The sequence below is a fragment of the Zalophus californianus genome, chromosome 5 (genome assembly GCF_009762305.2).
Source record: "Zalophus californianus isolate mZalCal1 chromosome 5, mZalCal1.pri.v2, whole genome shotgun sequence".
Lineage (NCBI taxonomy): Eukaryota > Metazoa > Chordata > Mammalia > Carnivora > Otariidae > Zalophus > Zalophus californianus.
In genome coordinates, this window is record NC_045599.1 from 108,674,585 (window position 1) to 108,698,265 (window position 23,681).

General features: G+C 51.1%; 1 protein-coding gene across 1 annotated transcript in view; it reads right to left on the bottom strand.

Annotated features, from left to right (window-relative positions):
- Window positions 1-23,681, bottom strand: part of GALNT10 (polypeptide N-acetylgalactosaminyltransferase 10) — a 223,937-nt gene that overhangs the window by 16,309 nt on the left and 183,947 nt on the right. Inside the window, 5 exon segments of the mRNA XM_027605662.2 lie at window positions 2,445-2,552; window positions 17,068-17,129; window positions 17,132-17,167; window positions 17,170-17,183; window positions 22,640-22,823. Of these exon segments, the coding sequence (XP_027461463.2) occupies window positions 2,445-2,552; window positions 17,068-17,129; window positions 17,132-17,167; window positions 17,170-17,183; window positions 22,640-22,823 (404 nt within the window).

Genomic DNA, 23,681 nt, shown 5'->3' on the forward strand with positions numbered 1-23,681 from the left:
TTTATTTATTTTTTTTTGGCGAGTTTGAATGGGTTTCTGTTACTTCTTTCTCTAAGATCCCTTTCCCAGGGGCAGAGACAAGAAGGATTTTTAATAAATTTAGTAAACAAACTAAGACTGGCCTTGTTCTTGAGGTAGGCGAACTGCTGGTTAGCTCATCTCTCTTGAATTGCCACTTCACTGCTCTCTAGCTGTTTGTCCTGGAATCTGACAACTTTAGTAAGACTGAGGTTTTTCTCTTTATGTGGCTCTCTTAGGACTTTTAGACAACCTCTCCTCAAATCTATTAAAATGATCTTCTAGGAGATTATGTTCTAGAAGGATTTGGCTGTTAAAACAAGAAGCAAACATTTACAATGTGATCTGCAACTCAATGAGGGTAGTTAGATACTATGATAAAAATTCAGGGGAGCTTGATTCAGGCATCTTTGTGGTCCTGTAAACCTACGTGGGGTGCCCCTCTGATTGTTAACTGGTTTAAAGTCACCAGGAGACTGATAAGATATAGACAGTTGAAAAAGAAGTTAAAATGTTTAAACACAGAATTAAGAGAAGACATTGAAATAAACTTCCCAGTCTTGTTAATAGATGGTGACATTAACGCTAACAACAGCAACCACTGTTTAAGGGACAATTGCTCTGTGCCAGGCACTGGTCAGGCCTAAGTGGGTTTGAATTCTAGTTAGTTAATGTCTCCACATTTCCCTTTCCTCATCTCTCAGACGGGGATTAAAAGCATATGAGAATTAAGTTCGATAAATATGTAAGATGCTTTGCATGAAGTCTAGCTCACAGGAAGTTTTTATGTGTTACTACAGTGAGCTATTATCCATTGAATTCATCTGTGGTTCAATAAACAGGAGGTCGTGGTGCCTTTTAACCAGGTGGGTCTTATAAATGACCAGAGAAGAAAAGGCTGCTTTGGAAATGATCCTGCTGAGGGGTCAGAGGTGTCCCCACGGTCCCACCACTCCCAGTAGCTGAGAGTCGCGTGCGCGCTCTTGGGCTTACTGAGCGACTTTGCGCTGTTGTCCCGTCTGGCGTCTTTCTCGGGGCTTGCCAACAGGATCTCAGAAGAAACCTGATTCCTACCTCTCTTGCTGAGTCTAGAACCGGCCGCGCCCCCGCGTCGGATGGGCGGTCCGAAGCGCCGAGGGCCCGTGCCTGGTTGTCGTTGGAATCTTCTACCACTAGAGGGCGCTGCTGGCTCTCTTTTTCTTCAACGCGGGCCCCAGAGCCGCTCCTGCCGCCTCCCGAGTTCAGCTCCCACCCATGGATGGAGCCCGGGCTTCCACTGCCTGGTGGAGCCGCCCAGTCTTCGTGTAACTTGCAGGACCGGGGCTCTTCCTGACCCCGGGCCTACAGTTCTGCATGGCATCCACTGTCAGGTGATACGGGACGGGGAGGCGGCGGCCGGGCCGAAGGAGGCTGTCTGGACGGATGCCAAACAGGCTCCCACGGGGGTCTCTGTCGGGAGGGGTCTCCACCAGGCACAGCTGTGCCGGTTACCTGGTTACGTTTCCAGCTTCCCACAAACCTCTCTGCGGCCCTCTTTACCTTCTGGGGCCCTCCCCGGCCCCATTTTTCTCTTGTGGTCACCTTGATTTTTTTTTTTTCCTCAAGACACTTAATATTTTAAAATTTAAGGTTTAGGGGAAGATCATTAATACAAATAACAAAACCAACCCCAAACAAGCCTCTGGCTAACAGAGTTCTGTGTGTAGCCAGTGGCCAATTTAATTCAAGTAATGATTAATACAAACCATCTTAAGGTAATGAAATAGTTTGACCCAGAGAATTTTTGGCTGTGTAAGTGGGGGAGGGGCGGGGGGGGAGAGAAAGACACTGACATTTATTAGCCACCCTCCTGCCAGGAACTTTTAAGTGCCTTGCCTCAGGCTTTCCCCAACACATCGCTCCACCTGTATTAATATTTATCTAACAGCTTTCTTTAAATCACTCCTGGTCTAACTTTGCACCTACTTCAGCTTTATCCTAAGTAATCAGATCTGGAAAATCACAAGTTAGCTACACTAATACATATTAATTTCTAATGCACATTAATTTAAACCCATGTAAATAAAAATGTTCCTATGTCTGGCACCTAAAATCATCTTGTCTGTCACACTTGGGGAAACTGTGCCATCTCCTTAATTCTCTGGCAATGCTAAGAGTTGTGAAAAATTAGCTTCCTTTGAACAAAAGAGGAAACACAGGCTCAGAGGAGTTAAGCAACCCTCTTAAGGTCACAGGGAATGAGTGGTTAAGCAGGGCTTTAAGTAAGTTATTTTAAATTGGATTTCACCTAGAGAGTTGGGGGGTGGCATGCACATTGTCACACCTGAGTCACTTGGCGTGGAGTCCCAGGTATCTCAGGAGGTCTCTGCTGTGCTGATGGGCCCAGCCCCCTCCCGCCTCCCCGTCCAGGAGAGCCATCACCTTACCCGGGCCAGGCTGACTCCGGCGGGAACCTTGTAGGGTACATACTTCCTGTAGATATGGCCCACCCTGGAGCAGGGGATGTCCTCCATGCGGCCCCCACACATCCAGACCTGCAGGGCGGGAAGGGAGAGAGAAGATGATATTTCTGCCTCTCATTCACCATTACCCCCAAAGGTCACCGTCGCCTCCTTCCATGCATTCACTGAAAGCATCAGCTTGGACTGTCTGCTAAAGCCCCCATTCACAGAGCGAGGAGGAAAACACAGTAGTAACAACAGTGCTTTTAAATAGCTGACAGCGTTGAGTGCTTACTCATTGCCAAACGCTATGGTACAAGCTCCCCACGCACAACTGCATCTAAGCCTCATCAGAAACCCTATAAAGCGGGTAGTAACGGAGCTCCACTTTACAGAAGAAACCGAGGCTCAGAGAAGCTAAGAGGCTTGTCTAAGGTCGCAGGGTTAGTGACTGGCAGAGCCAGAATTTAAACCCCGCTTCAGCTGACTCCAGCTGAGCAAGTGCAAGTGTGCAGACAGCTGTGTTGCAAACTCTAAGGTGGCAATGGGGGCTCCGTGGGAAAGACCGCAGGGATTGCTTAGTGATGTCTGCCACAGGTATGAGAGGGGAAGAGATGGCACACAGGCTCTGTATATTTACTGACTGTGGCCTCAGGTTCTGGAGTTTCCTCCGAGATCTCTAAGCCTCCTGCTGGGTCACCCTGAGCAGAGACAGCAGCCTCCCTGCCCCGACTTCTCTGCAGTCTGGCTCCCTAAGCCCCGCAGCTGCTATCACTGCAGAGGGGAATCCCAAGTTTCTCCTTGTGTTTCCCTACAGAGCTGGCGTCACAAAGAGCTCCTGAGCTTGATGCATGTTGGTCTGATGGCAATTTGGGAATTCTTCCTAAGTATGCTGACTCACACCCACTGCGGGGCCGAGGCTAAACGGACCCTCCTCAGCAGTCCTGGCTTCAAATCCTAGCTCAGCCACTTACCAGGTTTGTGACTTTGATCAAGGTACTTAACTTCTCTGAGACTCAGTTTCCTCATCTGTGGAGGATTACATGAAGCGGGCCTTGGGGATGAGATATCGCATGTGAGGCGCTTACTTAGCACAAGGCTTGGCACACGGTCACAGCAGTGACACACGCCACAATGATTCATTCAGACATTTGACTAATATGTATGGAGTATCCGCTACATGCTAACCATTGTCCTGGGCACATAGAGTGGTGAGTCTGCCAAGGCCCTTGCCCTCATGGACGGTGAGTATGGTGCCCAGCTCCAGGATGGCCCCCAGTGAGCCTGGCCTTCTGGTATTTGCACCTTTAGGCAGTTCCCTCCCAAATGTGTCCTGTGAGGATGGACCCGTGTAACCAACAGAAAAGTGCAGAAATGAAGGTCATAAAAGACACCGTGGCTTCTGCCTTCCTTCCTGAGACCACTTGCTTTGGGGTCCCCAGCTGCCGTGCCTTGAGGACACTCAGGCAGCTCTGTGGAGAGGTCGGGTGGTGAGGAGCTGAGGCCTCCTGCTTATCGTGTGAATGGGCCAGCCACGTGAGCGAGCCTCTGAGAAAGGGATCCTCCAGTGCCGGTCTAGCCCTCAGATGCCGGTGGTCCTGGCTGACACCTTGACTGCAGCCTCATGACAGACCCGAGCAGAACTGTCCGGTTAAATCACTACTAACTCCCTGAGCCACACAAATCTTGCGATACTTTTACTGCGGCTTTAGGAGGGTATATTGGAGGTATGGGGTATTCTTTTCCTGTGGCAGTAGATAACTAACACAAAGGCAGTTTCAGATAGTGATATGTGCTATAAGGGAGCCAAAGCAAGGCCAGACTCACTGTATGCATCTATGGATCTATGAGAGGTTCCTTTACATCGGTGAGGGAAATCCTCACTTCAAAGGGAATATTAGATACGAGACTTAAATAATGAGAAGGCAAAAGTAACATAAAGATCCGAGGGGTGAGAGAACAGGTGGAGAGAGGAGCAAGTGAAAAGGCCCTGAGGTAGGGCGAGGCTTGTCTTAATCACTGAACAGAGAAAGCCAGAGGCCTGGAGCAGGAGCAGAGATTGGAGGGGAGGTCAGAGAGGTGAGCAGGGACAATCATGAGGGTCTCACAGCGCAAAGCAAAGAGTCTTCAGCAAAAGTGTTTAGTGAGGGTGACAATATAATCCAGTTTCTATTTTACCAAGATGACTCTGCCTGTGGGGTGGAGAATGGGCTAGGGCGCAGCGAGGGCCTGGGAGGCTCTTGCAGATAGAGGCAGTCATGCTTTGGTTTTGTGGACGCTGTGGTGATGTAGGGCTCAACTGTACTTGGGCCGTTACATATATATATATTTTTAAAATAGGCTCCATGCCCAGTGTGGAGCCCAATGCAGGGCTTGAACTCATGACCCTGAGATCAAGAGTCGGTTGCTCAACCGACTGGGCCCCCCAGGCGCCTCTCGGGCATTATTATTAATGTTATTCCCGTTTCCTCGTTTATGAATGAGGAGCAGGAGTGGGAATATCTGCAACCCTGATTCTGTGCAAAAGAGTATTTTCCAGCTTGAATGGCTCAATGGGATAGTGGGTATCTGGCTTCATGTCTTAATTATTTCACAGGCTCTAGAAGGGAGGCTTTTCCACCTCATGCACCTGGGTGTCCTCAGTCCCTCATTACCCTCCGCCAGCCACTGTCTCCAACCACCCCGGATGTACTGCATCCCAGGCTTCCTGCAAGGGGATATGTATGCATGGGGTGGCAATTAGTAGAAGTGCTGCCTGGGAGAAATGCAATTCTAGTCTGATCTTGGGGGAGAAAAAAAATTGAGCAAGTCAATAGAAACAGAACATTGGTCTTGAGATAATAGGCTCCTGATGGTAGATTAATGTCAAGGCCAAGCCAAGAAGTTTATTTTTCAAAGCAGGAGATATTGATCAGGCGCCAGCATCCCATAACAATAACTCTTCCTTTATACAAAATGACTGATGTGGAAGTGATGCTTTTGTCTGGCGGATATCAACCAGCTCGGCGCTGGGCTGCCCCTGCCTTACGGAAGGCAGAGTGGCGCTGAGCAGGTGGGGGATACCTTACCCCACTCTATTTTTGACTGTCTCCTGGGCAGTTGACTAGGCCGGCGTCCAGCTCCCCGGACTCCATATTAAGCTCACATTAGCTAACGAGGATGAGTCTCCAGCTCTGCCTGGCAGGGAATCTTCCTTTATGTAGACGACAATCAATCTCCAAATCTTTCTCTTCACTGTGACCTCTGGTTTCTTTGGCCCTGACCACACTGGCCATCAGCCTGAAGGTTCCTGAGGGGCCAGGATGCCCTTGATCTGCTGAGAGGTTTGAGGCATCCAAAACATCCTCAGATTTCCAGGACGTCCGGAGCCCAGAAGGAGTCCTGGTTTGGGATGACGGGTTTACTCCTCAGCTTCCCTGCCCTGAACATGATCCACTGACAGCCGACTCAGAAGGGACTGCCTTCAGACACCCAGATACCTGTTCAGCTGAAGCTGCTGCCAACTCCCGAGTCCTCTGGGAGACACCTGAACAGCCTGGAAAGGGCCCAATGCAGGGCACACCCCAACTCTTCACAAACCCTCTAGCGTCTTCCACAGCGGTCAGCACCTCTGTGGTGCTCACTGGTATCTGGGAGGATCCCAAGACTGGAAGGGACTCTCCCTCCAGGAACAGGACAGAAGCTGGAGGCACAGAACGGGGTCCTGACTTGCCCCCGGCTGGGGTTGTGGCCAGAGGGGGTCTTGATCCCAGGTCCCATGGTTCTGCTCACGGCCCTGGTCCCCTGTCTGTGTACTGTTAGGGCCCTCTCCCGCCTTCCTTCACAGCGAGGCAGCTGCCCTCGAGACCCAGGACAGCCACGGAACGGGGGCTCTGAGCACACCCCCCATTCCCAATGCCACCTCGTGTGGCCCTGTGGCTACGACGCCCCTCTCCCCGGGAGCCTCAGTCTCCTGTGACCTGGGCATGACGGCTCACCACTACCTCGCAAGGCCGCTCACGTGGCATGAGACAGTCGTGAAAAGCATGTAGCTTGATGCCTGGCCATAGCAGACTTGACCACGTTCGTCATTTCTGTTTGCAGAAGAACGGGAAACACCACCAGCTTGAAATGATACAGCATCTGCCCCATCATGGTTTTTATCCTATGCCTGATTTCCGAAACGGAGAAACTGAGGCTCAGAGACATGAAGTGGTTTTTCTGACTTGGTGGGCAGACCTGCAGCTGACAGGAATGACAGGGCCAGGTGGGGCTGGCACAGCATGGGGCACCACTGGGGGCCCAGCTGCCTGCCCCAGGTGCTCGTCTCTCCCCTAGGTAACACACTGGCAGGACACTCCAGCTGGTGGCAAAGAGAAGGGGGGGCGGGCGCCAGCAGCAGCCACTCTACGTGTGGCATGGGACCCCCTCCTAGTTGGATGTAGACACACAACAGACCACCGAGATGAGGTATTTGCAACCCCTCTCTGCCGTCGGCTTCCTTCCCTCCCTCCCTGTGCAGCCCCTCGCCAATCTCCACAACCATGGGGCATGTGGCTGCCTGCTCTACATGAGGAGTGTGCAACCCCCTCCACCGCCCCATCAGCTTGTTTCTTGGTGCCTTTCTCCCCTGCCAGAGCAGCCTTCTCACTTCTCGTGGAAGCACCATGCCACTAGACAAGTACAAATCTAATTGCAAAAGCTTGCTCCCCATTCATTTTCATTGCTGCTTTGATTTATTTTATTAGCAAACTTCTTTTGTGTGATGACAGGCTTCATTACAGTGTCTATAAAAGACAATTACTTGCTCTTATCTCCTAAACTGAGGGGAGAAGAAACAAGTGGTGATGTGCATCAGGAAGACACACGGGGGCCCAGAGAGCACGTGGCAGAAGGGCCCGTCCTGTTGAGGGAGCCTCCCTCTGTCGAGGACACGGACTGCCTGGGTGCCACCGAGCCTGGGCGGCCGTCCAACTGCCAATGGCCAGGAGAAGGTGACAGCCAGCCACAGCTTCTGCTCTTGGAACCTCGGCTGAGGACCCCTGTGGAGTTCAAACCCTATTTAGTTGCACTTGGGGCAAATAATAATAATTACCACAAGTTCTCCTGCATTGTCTGTGTGCTCAGGAGGTACCCGGGGTTGCCTGTTAGGAGCTTGGTTCTGGAGTAAGGACTGAGGTCTAATCAGGCTCTTAAGCAAGCTTTGGGAGTCTCAAAGCCTCAGTCTTCCCCATCTGCACAATGGGATGAATTCTTGTGTTTGCCTCCTGGGGTTGTGATGAGGCTGAAAAGAGGTAATCCCAAAGCAGAGAGGGCTGGGAGCAATGTGTACGGTGCTATGTGGGTGCACGGCAGCTGAGGGTACTTCCCCTCAGAAAAGAAGAAATGGTGTGACATCCTTGTTTTCCGAGGCTCATGTTGTTTTGAATATATTAGTTTGCTTTAAACAACAAGATGCTCTTTCATGGAGTCTTACCAGCATGAAAGGACCTCACTCATGCTAGTTTTAGATGTTGATAATGGTTACTGGATGCAGCTGGTAAAGAGTAGGAAAAAAAGTTTTACTTGATTTTTAAAAACCATTTGAATTTACTTCTAAGTTAATATTTTTATTCTAATTTTATTTATTTTCCCCCCGATTTAAGCATTTTTAAATTTTTTATTGTTATGTTAATCACCATACATTACATCATTAGTTTTTGATGTAGTGTTCCATGATTCATTGTTTGCGTATAACACCCAGTGCTCTATGCAGAACGTGTCTAATTTTATGTAATATAGTTTTAAGCATATGTGTGTCTAAATTAAGAAATTATTTGACTAATTCAACCATTTCCTTAGGTGTTTATAGACAAGTTGGCCAAAAAAAAAATGGGGGATGGTTGCCTTACATTAGGGTTTTGTTTCTTAAACTAATAAATAAATTCAGTCAAGAGGCAGGGTCCCTGAGGTTTGACTCATACTTTGAATAGAGCACTCTCATAACCACCCAGTGAGGGAGGTGCTATCATACCTTCTATATGTGAGGAACCCAAGGCCTGGTGAGGCCAAGAGACCCAAGTGCCTTCCCCAAGGTCCCTCTGCTCATAAATGGCAGAGCCCAGGGTGGAATCCGGGTTGGGTCCCCCAGAACCAGGCAGCTCTGAGACCTCCAGGGAGACCACACCTTCCTGGTTTAATCTTTCTAAAGTCTGGTCCTGACCCTATTATGGTCTTCTGCCACGCCCCTATCAGCACCTGTCTTGTCTGCAGAACGAACAGGCACCCCTGGCTTGTACACAAGGCTCTCCACCACCCGTTCCTCCACTCTTGGTCACTTCTGGCCCCTCTCACAACCCTGCGCTCAGGTTGTGGATGCTGCTGGGAACCCGCAGCCGTCCGTTCACTTTTCTGCTCTGTGGGGCACCTTGCTTTTCTTTCCATCAATAACACAGCCCATACAAACTTTCTTAGTTTCATTCATTCATTCATTCATTCACACATTGCCTAGTCACTGGACAGCCTTTCTCTAAAACCCTGTCGAAAGAAATGGAATAGAAACTCGCTGCCAAGGGTGGACCCAATGACCCAAGGATATAGCTGGGTGAAGTGCTGGGACGTACTGGCCAACCTGCCAAGCGGCCTCCCTGTTTGCTCTGTCCTTCTACCCCCAAGCCTGAGCACTCTCTCTGTACAAGACCCCACGTATTCAACACAGCCACAGTTTTCACCCTTGGGAACCTCAGAATGGCCTGGAAAACTGGTTAAAATACAGACTGCCGGGCCCCACCCTTAGGGTGTCTAACTCAGCAGGTCTGGGGTGGAGCCTGAGAATTTACATTTCTAACAAGTTCTCAGACGCTTTGGATACTGCTGGTCTGGGGCCCACACTCTAAGTACCAGTACATACTGGAACAGTGACAGCCTCCCTCAGGATAATGGTACTAGTGAGTTCACACAGACAGCCCTGTGAGTTTGGGGTTATTAGTGCCCTCGTAGGTGAGAAGATACAGCTTCAGCAGAAAGGGCAAGGGAGGGGCGCCTGGGTGGCTCAGTTGGTTGGGTGACTGCCTTCGGCTTGGGTCGGGATCCTGGAGTCCTAGGATCGAGCCCCGCATCGGGGTCCCTGCTCGGCAGGGAGTCTGCTTCTCCCTCTGACCCTCCCCCCTCTCATGCTCTCTCTCTCTCTCAAATAAATAAATAAATAAATAATCTTAAAAAACAGAAAAAAAAGAAAGGGCAAGGGAGCCATCCAAGGTCTCACTGAGAGTTCGCCCCAAAGCTGGGCCTGGACCCAAGGTCCTCAGCCTGTGTCTCGTCAGCCCCAAAGCTCTTTCCGCTCCCGTCTTCCTGTGGCTGCCAGCCCGATTCATATCGGCGGCAACAGTGCCAACACTGACAGCCACTGTTTATCGAGCACTTATTATATGCCAAGCCCCGAGCTAAGGTTTTAACATGGTTCGACTGACATTATGTTCACACCCACACTATGAAGTAAGGATTATTCTATCCCCATCTGATAGCTGTGAAGTTACGTCCAGGGAGGTTAGGTCACTTCCCCAAGGTCACACAGTGACTAGCTGATCACGCCTGCACCAGAACCCAGGGGGTTTGACTCTGTGGGCCATCTACTTAATCCCGTGATGTTGTACACGAGGCTTCTGATCAGAACAGCTACCACTTATTGACTGCCTCCTTTTTGCCTGGCTCGAGGCCAGATAAATGTTTCAGGCCATTCAGTTCTTACAGAAAAACTCTGAAGAAGTTACTCTCGCCATTTTTTAGCGATGAAAAGACTGAGGCACGGAGAGACGGGTGTGTGCTGGCTGAGAAGCCATGTATGACAGACGGCCCTTGGACCTCTGAGCCACCTTCCTGGAGGAATGTGGGAGACACAGGCTCCCGCAGACAGAGATGTTCATGGAATTTCAAAGGGCTTGCTCAGAGCGTCACAAGCAGAATGCCTTCCCTGCTCCTAGCAGGCGGCTCTTGGAAAGGCTGGGCACCTGTAGCCGGTGGGGGGGAGGTGGGGGAGGATGCTGCACGCAGCAGAGCAAGTTCCTGGAGTCCTTCCCAGCGAGGGAAGGCGCTAGCACGAGGGGACCGGCAGCGACACCGCAGCTAGTCTGAGTCAGAGGGGCTGGAAGCGGGAGGGGAGAGAGATGGGGAAAAGTGTTGGCATGCAGGTGCTTGGATGGCGGTCCCGGATAGCCTTCTGCCTCTTGGGCCGGTCTCCGGAAATCATTTCTCCCTCCCATGCGGCACCCTAACTCCCCTCGGGGCTGGTTTGGACTTCTAGGCCCTGCCTCTAACAGTGGTCTCTCTCTAGGCGGGGCCGCCCTTTCCTCCACCTCTCCTACGGTGAGGAATGAGATGAGCATGGGGCTGTTTAGCATCAGGACATCTGGGATCTAGCCAAGGCACCCTGGCCCAGTCACCAGACCCACTAAAGGTGTCACATCGCCTGTAACCGGTGTCTGGGGGCGCTCCTACCTTCTTTCCACACTCTTCCATTTAATCCTCATGATGCTGCTGTGAGTTTTACAGGAGGAAAACCTGAGCATTTTCTTTTTTTAAAATCGGCCCCAAATCTGCAGCCTGGGACAGGCTTGCGCTTTGGCAGCTGTATCAAACAAAGCGAACCCAGGCCCCCTGACACCTCCAGCCTCTACTCATATGTGCTGGGTTTCCCTCTCCAAACAAGGCTGTCGCCCATCTCCTCAGGTGGCCTCCCGTTACTCCCCTGCTTACAGGAGCCTGCCCCAGGGGAGCCTCAGGCTGGCACTGTGTCTCCCTCCGAGGGCAGGGGCTGTTGCACTCAGTCCTTCCCTGGGGTCTCCTCACTGCCACTGCCTTTTCTGGAGGACTGCCCTTGCGGGGGGAGTCCCTCATCCCTGAACTTGCAAATGGCCCAAACACAGCATTGGATGTTTATGGTGAGGGCGCACTGGGAGGGCTGAAAAACCAACATTTTTTTCCTTCTAGTTAAAAAAAAAAATCTTAATTTTTTTCCCGACTATAGAAGTGATATGTACTTACGATGAACATATTCACTGTTACAGAAACACATTAGTGGAAGGGGACGGCTGCATCTGGGGCCCTCCCACCCCCGCTGCCTCGAGGGACAGGAAGCTTTCCTGGTGCTGTGGGTCAGAGCCGGGCTCAGTCTGAGTCCGACACGCAGGGCTGACATCCCCGTTGCAGCTGTGTGATTCGTGGAAGTGACTTAACCCGAGCCTCAGTATCCTCATCTACAAAAGGAGAAAATCAGAGCACCTCCTTGGGTGCATCATGAAGGCTAAATGACAGTGAGTGAACAGTGCCGTGCACAGAGCCCCACACGTTTCTAGGGTGTGGGCCCAGGAAACATTAGCTGGCCTGAGGAGAGTCTCGGGGTTTTTGGTTGCTGGTTTGCCTTCATCATATTTTTAAACATTAAACACGAGATCATATTACATATATACTATTTTTCACTTCTGTTTAAACTTGATTTTGGAGGCATCTAACTTTTTCTTAATATAATATTCCATTGTTTAGATGTGTTCTAACTTATTTTTCCCCACAGGATGTACATTTGGGTCATTCTCAATCTTTCCCTGTTGTAAGTAAGGCCTCAATAAATAGCTTCTACCTAAATCTTCGCTCATCCTTGCAGCTGTCTCTCTTGGATAAACTCCTGGGTGTGGAATTTTAGGTCAAAGAAGGGCTTGCTTTGGCATGGAACAGATTTTGCCAAATTGCTATTAACAAGATCTATCCACCTATACTGTTTGCAAAGCCCACCTTTCTCATGCAAGCTCATCCACATTGTCCTGTGGAAACTTTCTCTCTCCTGGATCTCAGAGTTGGAAGATACCCCTAACCTTGGCCTCCGGGACACTGTGCAGTCCTCCTCTGGCTCGTCCTATTGCTACCACCTCTAATCCAAACCACCCTTGCATTAAGTCAAAGGGCTTTCCCCACGGCACCTTATTTGATTCTATCCTGTGGGATAGGAAGGAAAGTTGTAACAGCACTGTTTGGGATGTGAGGGCCAGAGAGGTCAAGCAGTTGGTCTAGGGCCCTCAGACGGATGGATGGAGAGCTGAGATGAGAAGCCAGTACCCTGCCTTCTTGCTGAGTACCCTTCCCACCACACCCAAAGATGGTGATGTTAAGTCTGGGAAGGGCGAAGGAAGTTTTATCAGATAGGAACTGATGCCACTAAGTTATTTAAAACACCTACTATGGGCCAGACACTGGGTCTAGAGATAGCTTCTAGGGAGTTCACAGTCCAGTGGGGAAGACAGGCCACCCCTTGGGTCACGTTAACATGAGGAATCCAGAGCCAAAGCCAGGAGTGGCGTTGGGGTGGACCCTACCTAGCACAGGGAGCTCAGGTAAGGCTGAATGTGGGCTGGCCAGACTAAGGAAAGGCATTTTAAGAGAAGTGAACAGTGTGTGCTTCCAAAGATGACATGACACATGAGCCTAGGGCTTGTGAACGGTTCCATATGGCTGCGCACACACGTCTGCGTGGACATCTGTGGTTTGCTCTGCCCCACATCCATTCTCCTTCTAGATACAGTGCCTGGAATTTCCTTTGGGGAACCAGCCCAACCCCACTTTCCTGTCTCCAGGATGGGCAAGGAAGCAGCAGGTCAGTGAGACTCAACTTGGGGACTTCTACAGGACTGATGGGGAAAGACAAACACTCTTTCCAGTTGGATGCTGAGTATTTCCACAAGAGAAAGCCTGCCCTGAGCAGGGAGCCAACCTGGGTGAAAGCAGAGTCAAGGGACTGAGAGAGATGAAGACCAGAGATGGGTTAGTCCCCGGATCCAGCCAGGCCTAAAAGGTCTGCCCTGGAATTTCAACTGTGTGAGCCAACTGATTCTGATTTTTCACTTAAATCAGATTGACTAGGATTTGGGTCATCTGTAACCAAGAGGGCAGACTAATGCAATGGGGTGAGAGGACGGCGGGGTGAGGGGCGGTGGAGAGACAAGCAGGGGTCAGCTCACGGAGGCAGGTACAGGCAGGCCACGGAGTTCAAGATTTAACCAGCCACTAGAACTGGGAAGATTCTAACTGCCAACCCGGAGAACTTTGATAGTGTGACTGTGGAAACAAAATCTCTCCTGAGACAGAGAGAAAGAGAGAGGGAAAAAAAAACCCAATGACTCTTCCAGAAATTTCAGAACCTTCAGAATACCTCTTCTAGGGTTTTCCCATCAGGATAGATGGCCTACTCTGGAATTGGAGCCAAAGTATTAATTCATCAGTCCTGATGGCACATATCAATTTATCTTAATTACTGAAAATACACTCGAGCCTTTCAGACCAGTCTCTTTTCTCTGTCACCAAGAAGAAAAGGGGTCTCAGCAGAGAGGGAACATGGCCCTTTCAAAATGCTCCCCTCTGGCTGAAATGAAACACTGAAATGAAACCTTGAAGGGAGGCATCTCTAGCAGATGGATGGGCTTTCCTGTCCCCTCAGCACCGTGAGCAGGCCTTCCACGGGGGCTGGGGAGACAACGCACTGGCAGATGAGCTGTCACGGGTTCTGGGAACTCATGCTTTCCAAACCAGGAGAGAGAAAACTGAGGGAGGAAAGTCTCCCTTCCAGACCTGGGAGCCTCCTCATTACACAGACCCCTTTCCCCTTGAGAGTGAAGGACAGTAATTGGATCAAATGAAACAGGGGCCAGCCTCCTTCCCCCTCCCGGGTGAGAGACTTCCAATATGGCTTCATTACCAAGTCTTTTGTAAACAAACTGTGTGGAGAAAAATGCCATTTGTTCTGCTGTAATTGCCTGATGCACATCATTAGATGGGTCTTTGAAACACACAGAATGAAATCATTTTGGGTTTAGGAATTCCTTTGTGCAAAGCCTTCTCCATTCACTATTCTCTAGAGAGGGTGTCTCTGAAAGGGGAATTCTTGACTATGGAGGCTGGTTTCTGGCCAGTGACACACCAACCCATATTTATTCGGTGCCTCCTCCATGTCAGGCAATCCTTTAGGTAGCTGGAATACAGCGGTGAGTGAAACACACAGACATTCCTGCCCTCCTGAAGTTTCCATTCTGGTGAGCACTCAGAACACAGGTGTACCCATTTCTGGGTACACACTTGGTAGAAAACTCTGTAAATCAAGTTTGTTTGACTGCTGGATTGACGAAGTGTGAGGTTACAACTCTTTTGATCCCGTGCGTGTGATTTCACTGTACCCATAAGGATGTGACATTTGGAAAACGAGATTGCATGGGCTAGGGATATGAAATAAATGACATGTGTGCCATCACTTGCCACACCTGCACCCATGGTAGACATCACTAATCAATCACCACTTTTTCTCATTAGCTTGGATGCAGCTTCAGAATGCATAGCAACACAGCGCCGGGTAGCCCCTATCCCTGAGCAGATCAGAGTTGGCTGCGAGAGGAAACCTATTTGCTATTTCTCACTTAGACTGTCATTAATTCACTTCACTGAGAGGCTGTACAATATCCCAGTAAATTAAGAATAACCCCAGGAAGGTGCAAAAACCGAAGAAAGGGGGAAAGACTGCAGCCAACTTCTCAGGCTCATTTTCCTCTCACGTGTCTTCTTTCCCTCTCCTGTCCCTATAGAAGCCTAGGAAACGTTGGCAGGTCAGAGTGCGGGCTCTGCAGTCAGGCACACCTGGGGCCAGGTCCTGGTTCCATTACTCCACCTGTGTGGGGCCTTGGTCTGAGCCCCACTGGCCTCCCTGTGAAATGGGTATAATGATGACATCACTCTGCTAGGGATGCTGGGAGGATTAAACAAGCCAACACGTGTGAAGGGCTTGGCACAGTGTCCCATCAGCTCCGAGCAGGGCTGAAATCCAGCTGCTGCACCTCAGAGGGGACACAGACTTGTCTGCAGCTGGTGTCCGCTCTGACTGGTTGGTGCCTGGGCCCTCATCGCCCTTAAATACTTCGAATATCACTCCTGGACATGAGGGTTAGTTCAGGGGCCAGTCCCTTTATGGGAGACAGCTTCAGAACTCTGGAGGTTAAAACAGACACAGATGGCCCTTCAAACCAAAATAGTGTTGTGGCAGAATGCCAGGTTGTTGTTTCTTGCTGATCAAGTATTTATGTTCCCTGGTTCTGAATGGCTCAACCAGTGGTGCACACGGGGACAACAATGATGTTGAGAATGAAAACAAACTTTGGGATGTTGTTAAGGAGCACCCAACCAGCATGGTCGCATTTAATCCTCTGCATGACCCGTGAGGATTCAAGTATCATTAAACCCATTTCGTGGAAGCAGAAACCGAGGCTCGGTGAGGTGAGCCTTCCTTATCCAAGATCACGTAGCTGGTCAGAAGTGGCAGCAGCACCAAAGTCTCAATCACTGTGTGAGACAATGGTCTCTTGCATAAAAAGTTGGTGCTCAGTTTGGGGGGCGGCGCATCAGGGTTGTGTATTCCCAGCAATGTGCCACTGGCCATCCCTCGTGGGCGGGGTTATGCCCTACCACGGGCCCTGGGGATGTCAGAAGCAGGCCCTGGCCCACCTCCCCTCAGAGGAACCAAGCCTCTCTTCTTCACCTGACTCAAAATGGAATCCCACAACTGAAGGGGAGAAAGTGGCCCCAGAAGTTTGGGTGGCTAACTAGTAACCAACACTTCCCTACTACCATTGTCGAAGCTTCTATAGCACATGGGTTGGTGTAAATATTTATTCACTGGATCTTTTTTTTTTTAAAGATTTTTTTGTTTATTTATTTTAGAGCGAGTGCATGTGCCTGCCCCATGCAAGGGAGCAGGGGGAGGAGCAGAAGGGGAGGGGGTGAGGAGAGGGAGGGGGAAAGAATCTCAAGCAGACTCCCTGCTGAGCACAGAGCCAGATGCGGGGCTCGATCGCTGGACACTGAGGTCATGACCTGAGCTGAAACCAACGGCCGGATGCTTAACCAACTGAGCCACCCAGGCGCCCCTTCACTGGATCTTTAATAAATTTTACCAATTATTAATTGCTGATTGTGTGCCCAGGTTGCATGTTAAGCACTTCTATTACCTCATTCAAACTTCACAAGAGCTCGTAAGGTAGGTAGTATCATTGCTATCTTATCTCAGACAAGGAAAGAAAGCCAATCAAACTTGCCCCAAATCACCAAGCTCCTGAAAAGTGGAGTTGGGATTTGAACCCACACTTTTCTGAGTCCACAACTTGAGTTCCTGACCACTGGTCTCTATGGCAAACTCCAGCAGTGGTAGATACAAAAAGGAAAACTGGAGAGGGGTGGCCAGGAAGCACTCAGGCTACCTCGGAATCTGGGAGGCCGGGGGCCAGCCCCGGAGCATAGCATTCCCCTAGGCCTGTGTACCCTCCTCGTCCTGGTTTCTCTTCCCTGCTGCTGGTCTGCTGCACGTCTCACTGGGAGACACGGCACCATCTTGACTGGAAGTGAGACCTGTCTTATTCTAACTCGGCCATCCTAAGAAGCGGATGATGTAAGAGCTGTGGTTAAGGCTTTCGCAGCCTGAGGAGACACCCCACGTCCACTATCATGCACCACGAGGAGTGGCCCACGGCCCCTGACTTCTCTACCTGAGCAACAGGAGCTGCAGAACCCTCAGGACAGGTGCCAAGGGGGGTGTGGCAAGGAGAAGGGGGCTTCCAAAAAGCTGGCTCACCTTGAATGAGATTTCATACTGCTCCCCTCCCCAGATCTCCAGGCCTGGGTCGTACCCGCCAGCTCCCAGAACCATTTCCGATCCACAGCGAACAGTCCACGGCCATCACGGGAGACCTGTCAGGGGAGAAGAGCGCAGTGTGAAGACCAAACGCCCCGGCCGCGTGCTCTGGGTGTCAGCCGACATTGTTGTTCCCCCGGGGATGGTGCTGCACGATGCCCCGTGAGCACAGCCCACATGTCTAGCGGGGACTCCGAGGCCCTACCAAGGGAGGGGGCTGTCTTCTATCTTGGCCATAACCTTCCTTCTTAAATGCTACATTTTAACCAAACCGATCCAAAGCTCCTTTCAACCGTTACTTGTGAGAGGAAATCACAGGAACGTGTGTGCCTTGCAGCTGCGTTGGCCAGGCCTCTCTGGTCCTCCCACGGGTTACATGCTCTGAATCAGGTCCCTTCGAGCCTGTCTGGGCTGTGGAATCTCTTAGAGAGAAGACAAAACACAGCTTGCTGGGCCCTACCCCAGATCTATGAAGCAGTCCCTGGGGGATGGAGCCTAGGAATGTGTGTTTTCAAACAGGTTCCTTGGATGATTCTCAGTCAGCCCAGCATTGGACATCTGTTCTGCTGAGAGTTTGCAGAAGAAGACACAGCCTCTGTTCTTTCTGTTAAACTGGGATACGATTCACTGCACACATTCACTGTCTCATTGCTCTAGTCACTGAGTACCAGCTGAGCCGTAGATGCTGGGAGACTGTGGAGGTAAATCAGAGTTGGCCTGGGATTTCAGGGGAAGCTAGTGTGCGAGGGCAGCCACCTCAGGACAGAAGGGTCCAGAAGACAGGCAACAAGGGCCTCTGGCAGGTGCAGGCAGCACTATAGGAACACGAAAGGAGGGAGTATCTGCCTCCAGGTTTTGGAGGCAAGGAGGGAGGCTGGCGCAAGAGTCCAGGAAGGGTGCTCGGGGGGTGGCCTTCGAGGTAGGTTTGGACAAGTGGGAAATGAGGGGAGAGGAAGGAACCCCGCAGAGGAAAACCCCAGGAGCAAGAGCACAGAGATGGTGAAGCGGGGGCACCATGGGCAACAAGACGTCAGCATGGCGTTGTGCCAAGCCCAAGGGGATGCCATGCAGCAGCCTGCCTGCATCCCCACGGTGCCTCACACAGGCCTGGCACCCAGAGGGGCCACCAGTATTTGCTGAGGGAAGATCTCTCAGAGTGGCCGTGTCCTTATCCGGCTCCACTGGAAAACTCCAAACCCTCAGACCAAATAACATTCCAGCAGCAAACTTCATGCCACCTCCTGGCCTTGGGAACTGCAAGCTCATGGAAACTGGGCTGATTTAAAAAGAACGTAGCTAACCCACATGCCTCCTAAGCTTCCTGGAGCAGATGAGCCTTGAAAGCATAGGAGGGACTCCTTTAAAAGAAGATCCCCTTGAATATTCACTGAGGGCTCAAATGTGGCAGGTGCTTGCCTGAACTAATTTTTTAATAAGATGACTACTCCTTGCGTTGACCTCATGAGATGGGCCTCATCCTTATCACCCCACTGATGCATGTAGAAACCAGAGCACAGAGAGGTAACTTGCTCAAGGCTTCACAGCTACTTAAAGCAGGTTTTGAATCTCTAATCTTTGCCAGAGCTCACACCCCTCAGGGCCACAGAACAATTCCTCCTGTCAGGAAGGAGCAATCAAGAGGCAGGTGATGCGTGAACAGGACAGGGGATCAGGGATGGGGAAGCCATCCCTCCAGCTTCCTCTCTCCTTTACCTTTGGTGTGATCCAAGACAAAGTGTTTAACCATTTAACCCTGTGTCACCCGGTACCGCAGCCATGGGCCACATGCGGCTACTGAACACCTGGAATGTGACTACTCTGAATTGAGATGTGTCGGAAGTGTAAGATACACCCTGGAACCCCAAGACTTAGTGTGGAAAAAAAGAATGGAAAAGGCCTCATTAATAATTTCAGGGGCACCTGTCTGGCTCAGTCGGTGGGTCATGCAACTCTTGACCTTGGGGTTGAGAGTTTGAGCCCTATGTTGGTGTGAGATGACTTAAAAAGAAAATCTTAAAAAAAAATAATTTCAAAGTGTTGGTTACATGTTAAAATGAGACTATTTTAGGTATGCTGGGTTACACAGAGTATTTTACAAAAATGAATCTTAGCTGCTTCTCTTTACCTTTTTTTATGTGGCCGCTAGGAAATTTAAAAGCACTTACGTAGCCTGTATTATATTTCTACTGGACAGTCTGATTTAACACCTCTGAGCTGGTCTCCCCATCTACAGGATGAACGTATAGCTGTGTTTCCTAGCTCACACTGCTGTTATATTTCTGAGAGTACCCAGTAGTATGAAAAATAAGGTGTCTCGTATCAACTTTCCTTTGTCTCCTGAAGGTTGTGGGGTTTGGGTTTTTTGGCTGGAGCCGCAAATACCCTGCTTGGAGAGGCCAGGGAGTGTTTCTGCGCCCATGCTTCATGGGAAATCAAACCCAAGACTCTGCACATGGACATCAGCCTGGGTGGAAGCCAGAGGCAAGGGCTGCGGAGCTGCTGTGGAACTGGGAGGATATTAGCCTTAAGGCATTTTGGATGCTCGAGGCTTGCCTCCAGAGGGAAGCCTCTCCTCCGGCCCAGTCTATTTTCTGCTGTGTTCCGCAATAATAACAACAACTATTCGGAGTGTCTAGCGTCTACCACTCACTTCACCGGCATCATCTTCAGCTCTTACAAAGCTCCATTCCTAGCCCCCTTTTCGGATGGAGAAATCTGAAATCCAGAAATGCTACACACCCTGCTCAAGGACATACACTGAGTAAGTGGATGATCTGCAGTTCCAGTGGAGGTGGGGTTGCCACCAAAGCCCGTGCCCTTCAAACATCATTCTGCTGCCCTGTGCCTGCAGACTGCCCGCTTGCTGGCACCGTGAAGTGCGCAGAAAATAACCAGGATTTTTCTAGTGGCCTCTCCCCTGGGTTTTGTCCAAGTACAGTGCAGAAAAGATACTTCTGGAAAGAAGATCAGAGGATACAACAGATGGAGAGTCCCTCAGGAAGCATCTAGGCCAGTGGCTCTCAACCATGGCCACACATCGGCATCTCCTGGGAGCTTTAAAGAACACGAATACCTGGATCCCAGCCCCAGTTACACTCTGGTGTAACTGGTCTCCCGGGTGGCCTGGTGGGTTTGTTTGTTTGTTTTGACAGACTCCCCAGGTGATGCCAGTGTGCAGGGTTGAGAACCACTGCTCTAGGGCAGGCCCGACCCCTTCCAGGTGAGACAAGGGAGAGAGACCCCAGAGGAAACCAGCGGGGCCTCTGCCACTAAGCAGCTGCGACCCCTGGACTTACCCTTTCCTCATCCTGCAATGAGAAGATGATGTACGAGACCCATCCTTTTGCACATTTCAAATGTAGGGCCCACAAGTCTGCTTACAGTACTGGTTCAAACCAAAAGGGGTACTGGTTACCCTGAAAAGTCTGCTCTCTGGAGTAATCCATTCCGACCTCAGCTGTTGCTACATGTCTTCTTAGGCAAGTCTCACGTCCTCTCTGAGCCTCAGGGTCTGCATCAGGCAGAGGTGGAGAACTGTACCCACCCCTGGGGCGCCCTGGTGAGGACCGTGTGTGGCCAAGTAATGTCCCCTGTGACTGCTCTACCAGCTCAGGTCAGATGTTAGGGACTCGTCTTAGTAGTAGTACTCTCGAGAACTCAGGGTGACTGCGGATTGCCTCGGGTGTGTGAGGGCTGCCGACTGCATGATGTGGGCTTGCGTTCCAACAGTAGTGCTTGACTGTGCTTAGGACACTGGAGGACAGGAGAAGAACCCAAACGTCTGACCTGCTCAAGAGGCACGGGGCTCCTCCCATGCTCTCAGCTCACACTGCTCCATTGCCCAGCCACCTTTTACTTCCCCAAACAAGCTTGTCTCTTCCTCCCTCTGAGCCTTTCCTTGGGCCCACAGCAATAGTGCCTCCCCTCAGGAACTCTGGTGTTCCCTGTGCCCATGAAGATGGCCGAGCTGCCGAAAGACCCCTTTCTCAGATGGGGAGCATGAGGTGCAAGGAAGCTGGGGTTCACTGGGGTAAAACTGCTTAGGCAGGTGTGGTAGACAGGGTAATGGCCCCCCAAAGAAGCCAATGCCTAATTCCTGGAACCTGGGAATAGGCCATCTTACATAGCAAAGGGACTCTGCACATAAAATTAAGTGAAGGATCTGAGATGGGGAGATTGTCCAGGTGGTCCCATGCAATCACAGGGGTCCTTGTACGTGAAAGGAGGAGGCAGGAGGGTCAGAGTGAGAGAAGGGGGTGTGACGATGAAAGACAGATGGGGGAGGGAGAAGGAGGGGGCGGGGGGAAAGGGAGCGAGGGGGAGGGATGGGGGGAAGGCAAGGGGGAAAGAGAGGGAGACTTGGAGATGTTATGCTGCTGGCTTTGAAGGTGGAGGAAGGAGCCATGACCCAAAGAATGTGGGCAGCCTCTAGAAACTAGAGAGTGCAAGCAAACAGATTCCTCCCTCGAGCCTCCAAAGGGGACACAGCCCTGCCGATATGGTGACTTTAGCTCAGTAAGACTCCTTTTCAGACATCTGACTTCCAGAACTTTAAGAGAATAAATATGTGTTATTTTAATAAGCTAGTAAATTTGTGCAAACTTATAATTAGGAGACTAATACAGCAGGAAGCTGGGTGTCGGCTTTGTACCCAAGGGTCTTTCCAGACCTCCAGCAGGGGAGCCAAAGTGGCCCACAGGACAGCACAGGATGGGCGCCAGATGGGCCCTGGCTCTAATCCTGGCCTGGACACTAACTCACTGTATAAGTCAGCCACCTCCCTGCTCCTTCCCCTGCCAAGTCCTGGGGCCTCAGTCTCCCCATCTGCAAGGGGTTGGAGTCCATTACCTGTAGGTCCTCCTGGCTTTCACATTCTAGGATGTTATGGGTCCAGTCCACACCTCCCCAAACTTCTACCATGGGACAAGCTGCTACTTCCCTAATATTTCCCTAATCTTTCCGAGAGGGTGTTAACTGAATGATGGGAAAACTGGCTCCAGAGGCAGACAGACCTGCGTGTGCATCTGGCCTTCACTCCTTCCGAGTTGTGTGACCTAGAAGAGCTGCCTCACCCCACGGGACTTGGTGTCCCCACTTGGAAAATATGGATAATTCTGACTACATATGGCTGTGGGGGGTTAAAGAGGATCTGCGTGCGATGTGCCCAGCACTGTGCCTGGCATTTAGCAAGGGTGCGGCATGTGGTGGCGGGGCTGGTGCTGCTGGTGGTGACCGCGACTGTGCACCAGGCTTGAGGGACAGAGCCACTGTGCTCACGGCCCTGTGGGCAGTCCGGCCAACCAAAGACATGGACAAAGAAGAGGTGGCCAGCCGGGAGGTCCCTGAGCCGAGGCTCTGTGACAAGCTGGGAGGGGCTGTGCTTCTGGTTGGGGATGTCGGCCCTGGTCCCCTTGCATTGCACTCCTGGGGGCGGGGGTGATCCTGAGTTGGGTATGTTGGGGAGGGGTCCCCGGGTCAGCCACTGGGATCAGCCTGGGTCGCTTGTACTTACTCAAATGGGTCGCTGGGGTCAGCTTTCTGCAGTTCTGGAGGAATCGGGATCCGCTTATAGTACATCTCCCAGTCAAAGGCGCCCCGCATGGCATCCCCCGCCTGTGTTTCATACCGAAAGTCATCGTGGTCAATCACGTCAATCATCGGGCACACGATGGTCTTGCGGTTCCGAGCAATGCGGTCTGAAGAAGCCAAGAGATGCCCATTAGGGAGGCAGGATGGGGGAGCAGCTAAGTGCACCACCCTGCTCTGCAGCTTACTCACATTTTTAACGTGTGCCCTGAGTGAATTCTCTGAACACTCGAGTTTCACAATCCCAAGAAGAAGGGAGAGCGTGGGCTTTAAGAAAGATGGGCCAGGGCTCCCATCCCAGCCCTGCTACCTGTGAACTACATAAACCATGTCTCTGAGCCCCAGTGTTCTCCTTCGTGAAAGGGGAGAAGAGGCTCTGTGTCCCAGGTGGTTATGAGTACCGGATACCGTGATGGTTGGAGGTGCTGAGCACAGTTGCCTGTAATGGTCAGCACTATTGTGGAAAGAGGCTCATTGCCTCCTGGGAGGGCTCCTGTCCTGGCCTGTCAGGCTCCACATTCCAGGTCCGAACCTTGACTTGTGGCCCAAAGTAGCCAGGCATCCCGGCACTTGCCGCTGACAGCTCCTCAAAACTTCCTAGCTGTAGTCAGTGGCCGGATAGCCCTCCCTGCTGCGAGTTCAGCTCACTTCTCCCAGCAGTAGTAACTACTGAAGAGGGGTAGACTGTCCCATGAGTCCCTCACGACGGGACGTGTGCAAGCAAGCAGGGCCTGGCAGACCTCTACCGTGCAGGAATGCTATAGGCTAGGTGATTCAAGATGGCAAATGGGGTCCCTAACCAGATGGCTTTTTATGGTCCCCTTTAAGCCAGGGAGGAGCTGATTCTATAAAATTCACTCTGCCCAACCTACCAGCCAGAATTTTAAGCTTTGGTTGGCTCTGTTCTTCAATGTTCCTTCCATGAAGAAGCTGTGACTGTAGCTTGGGGGGTGTCAGTGATTGGGGAA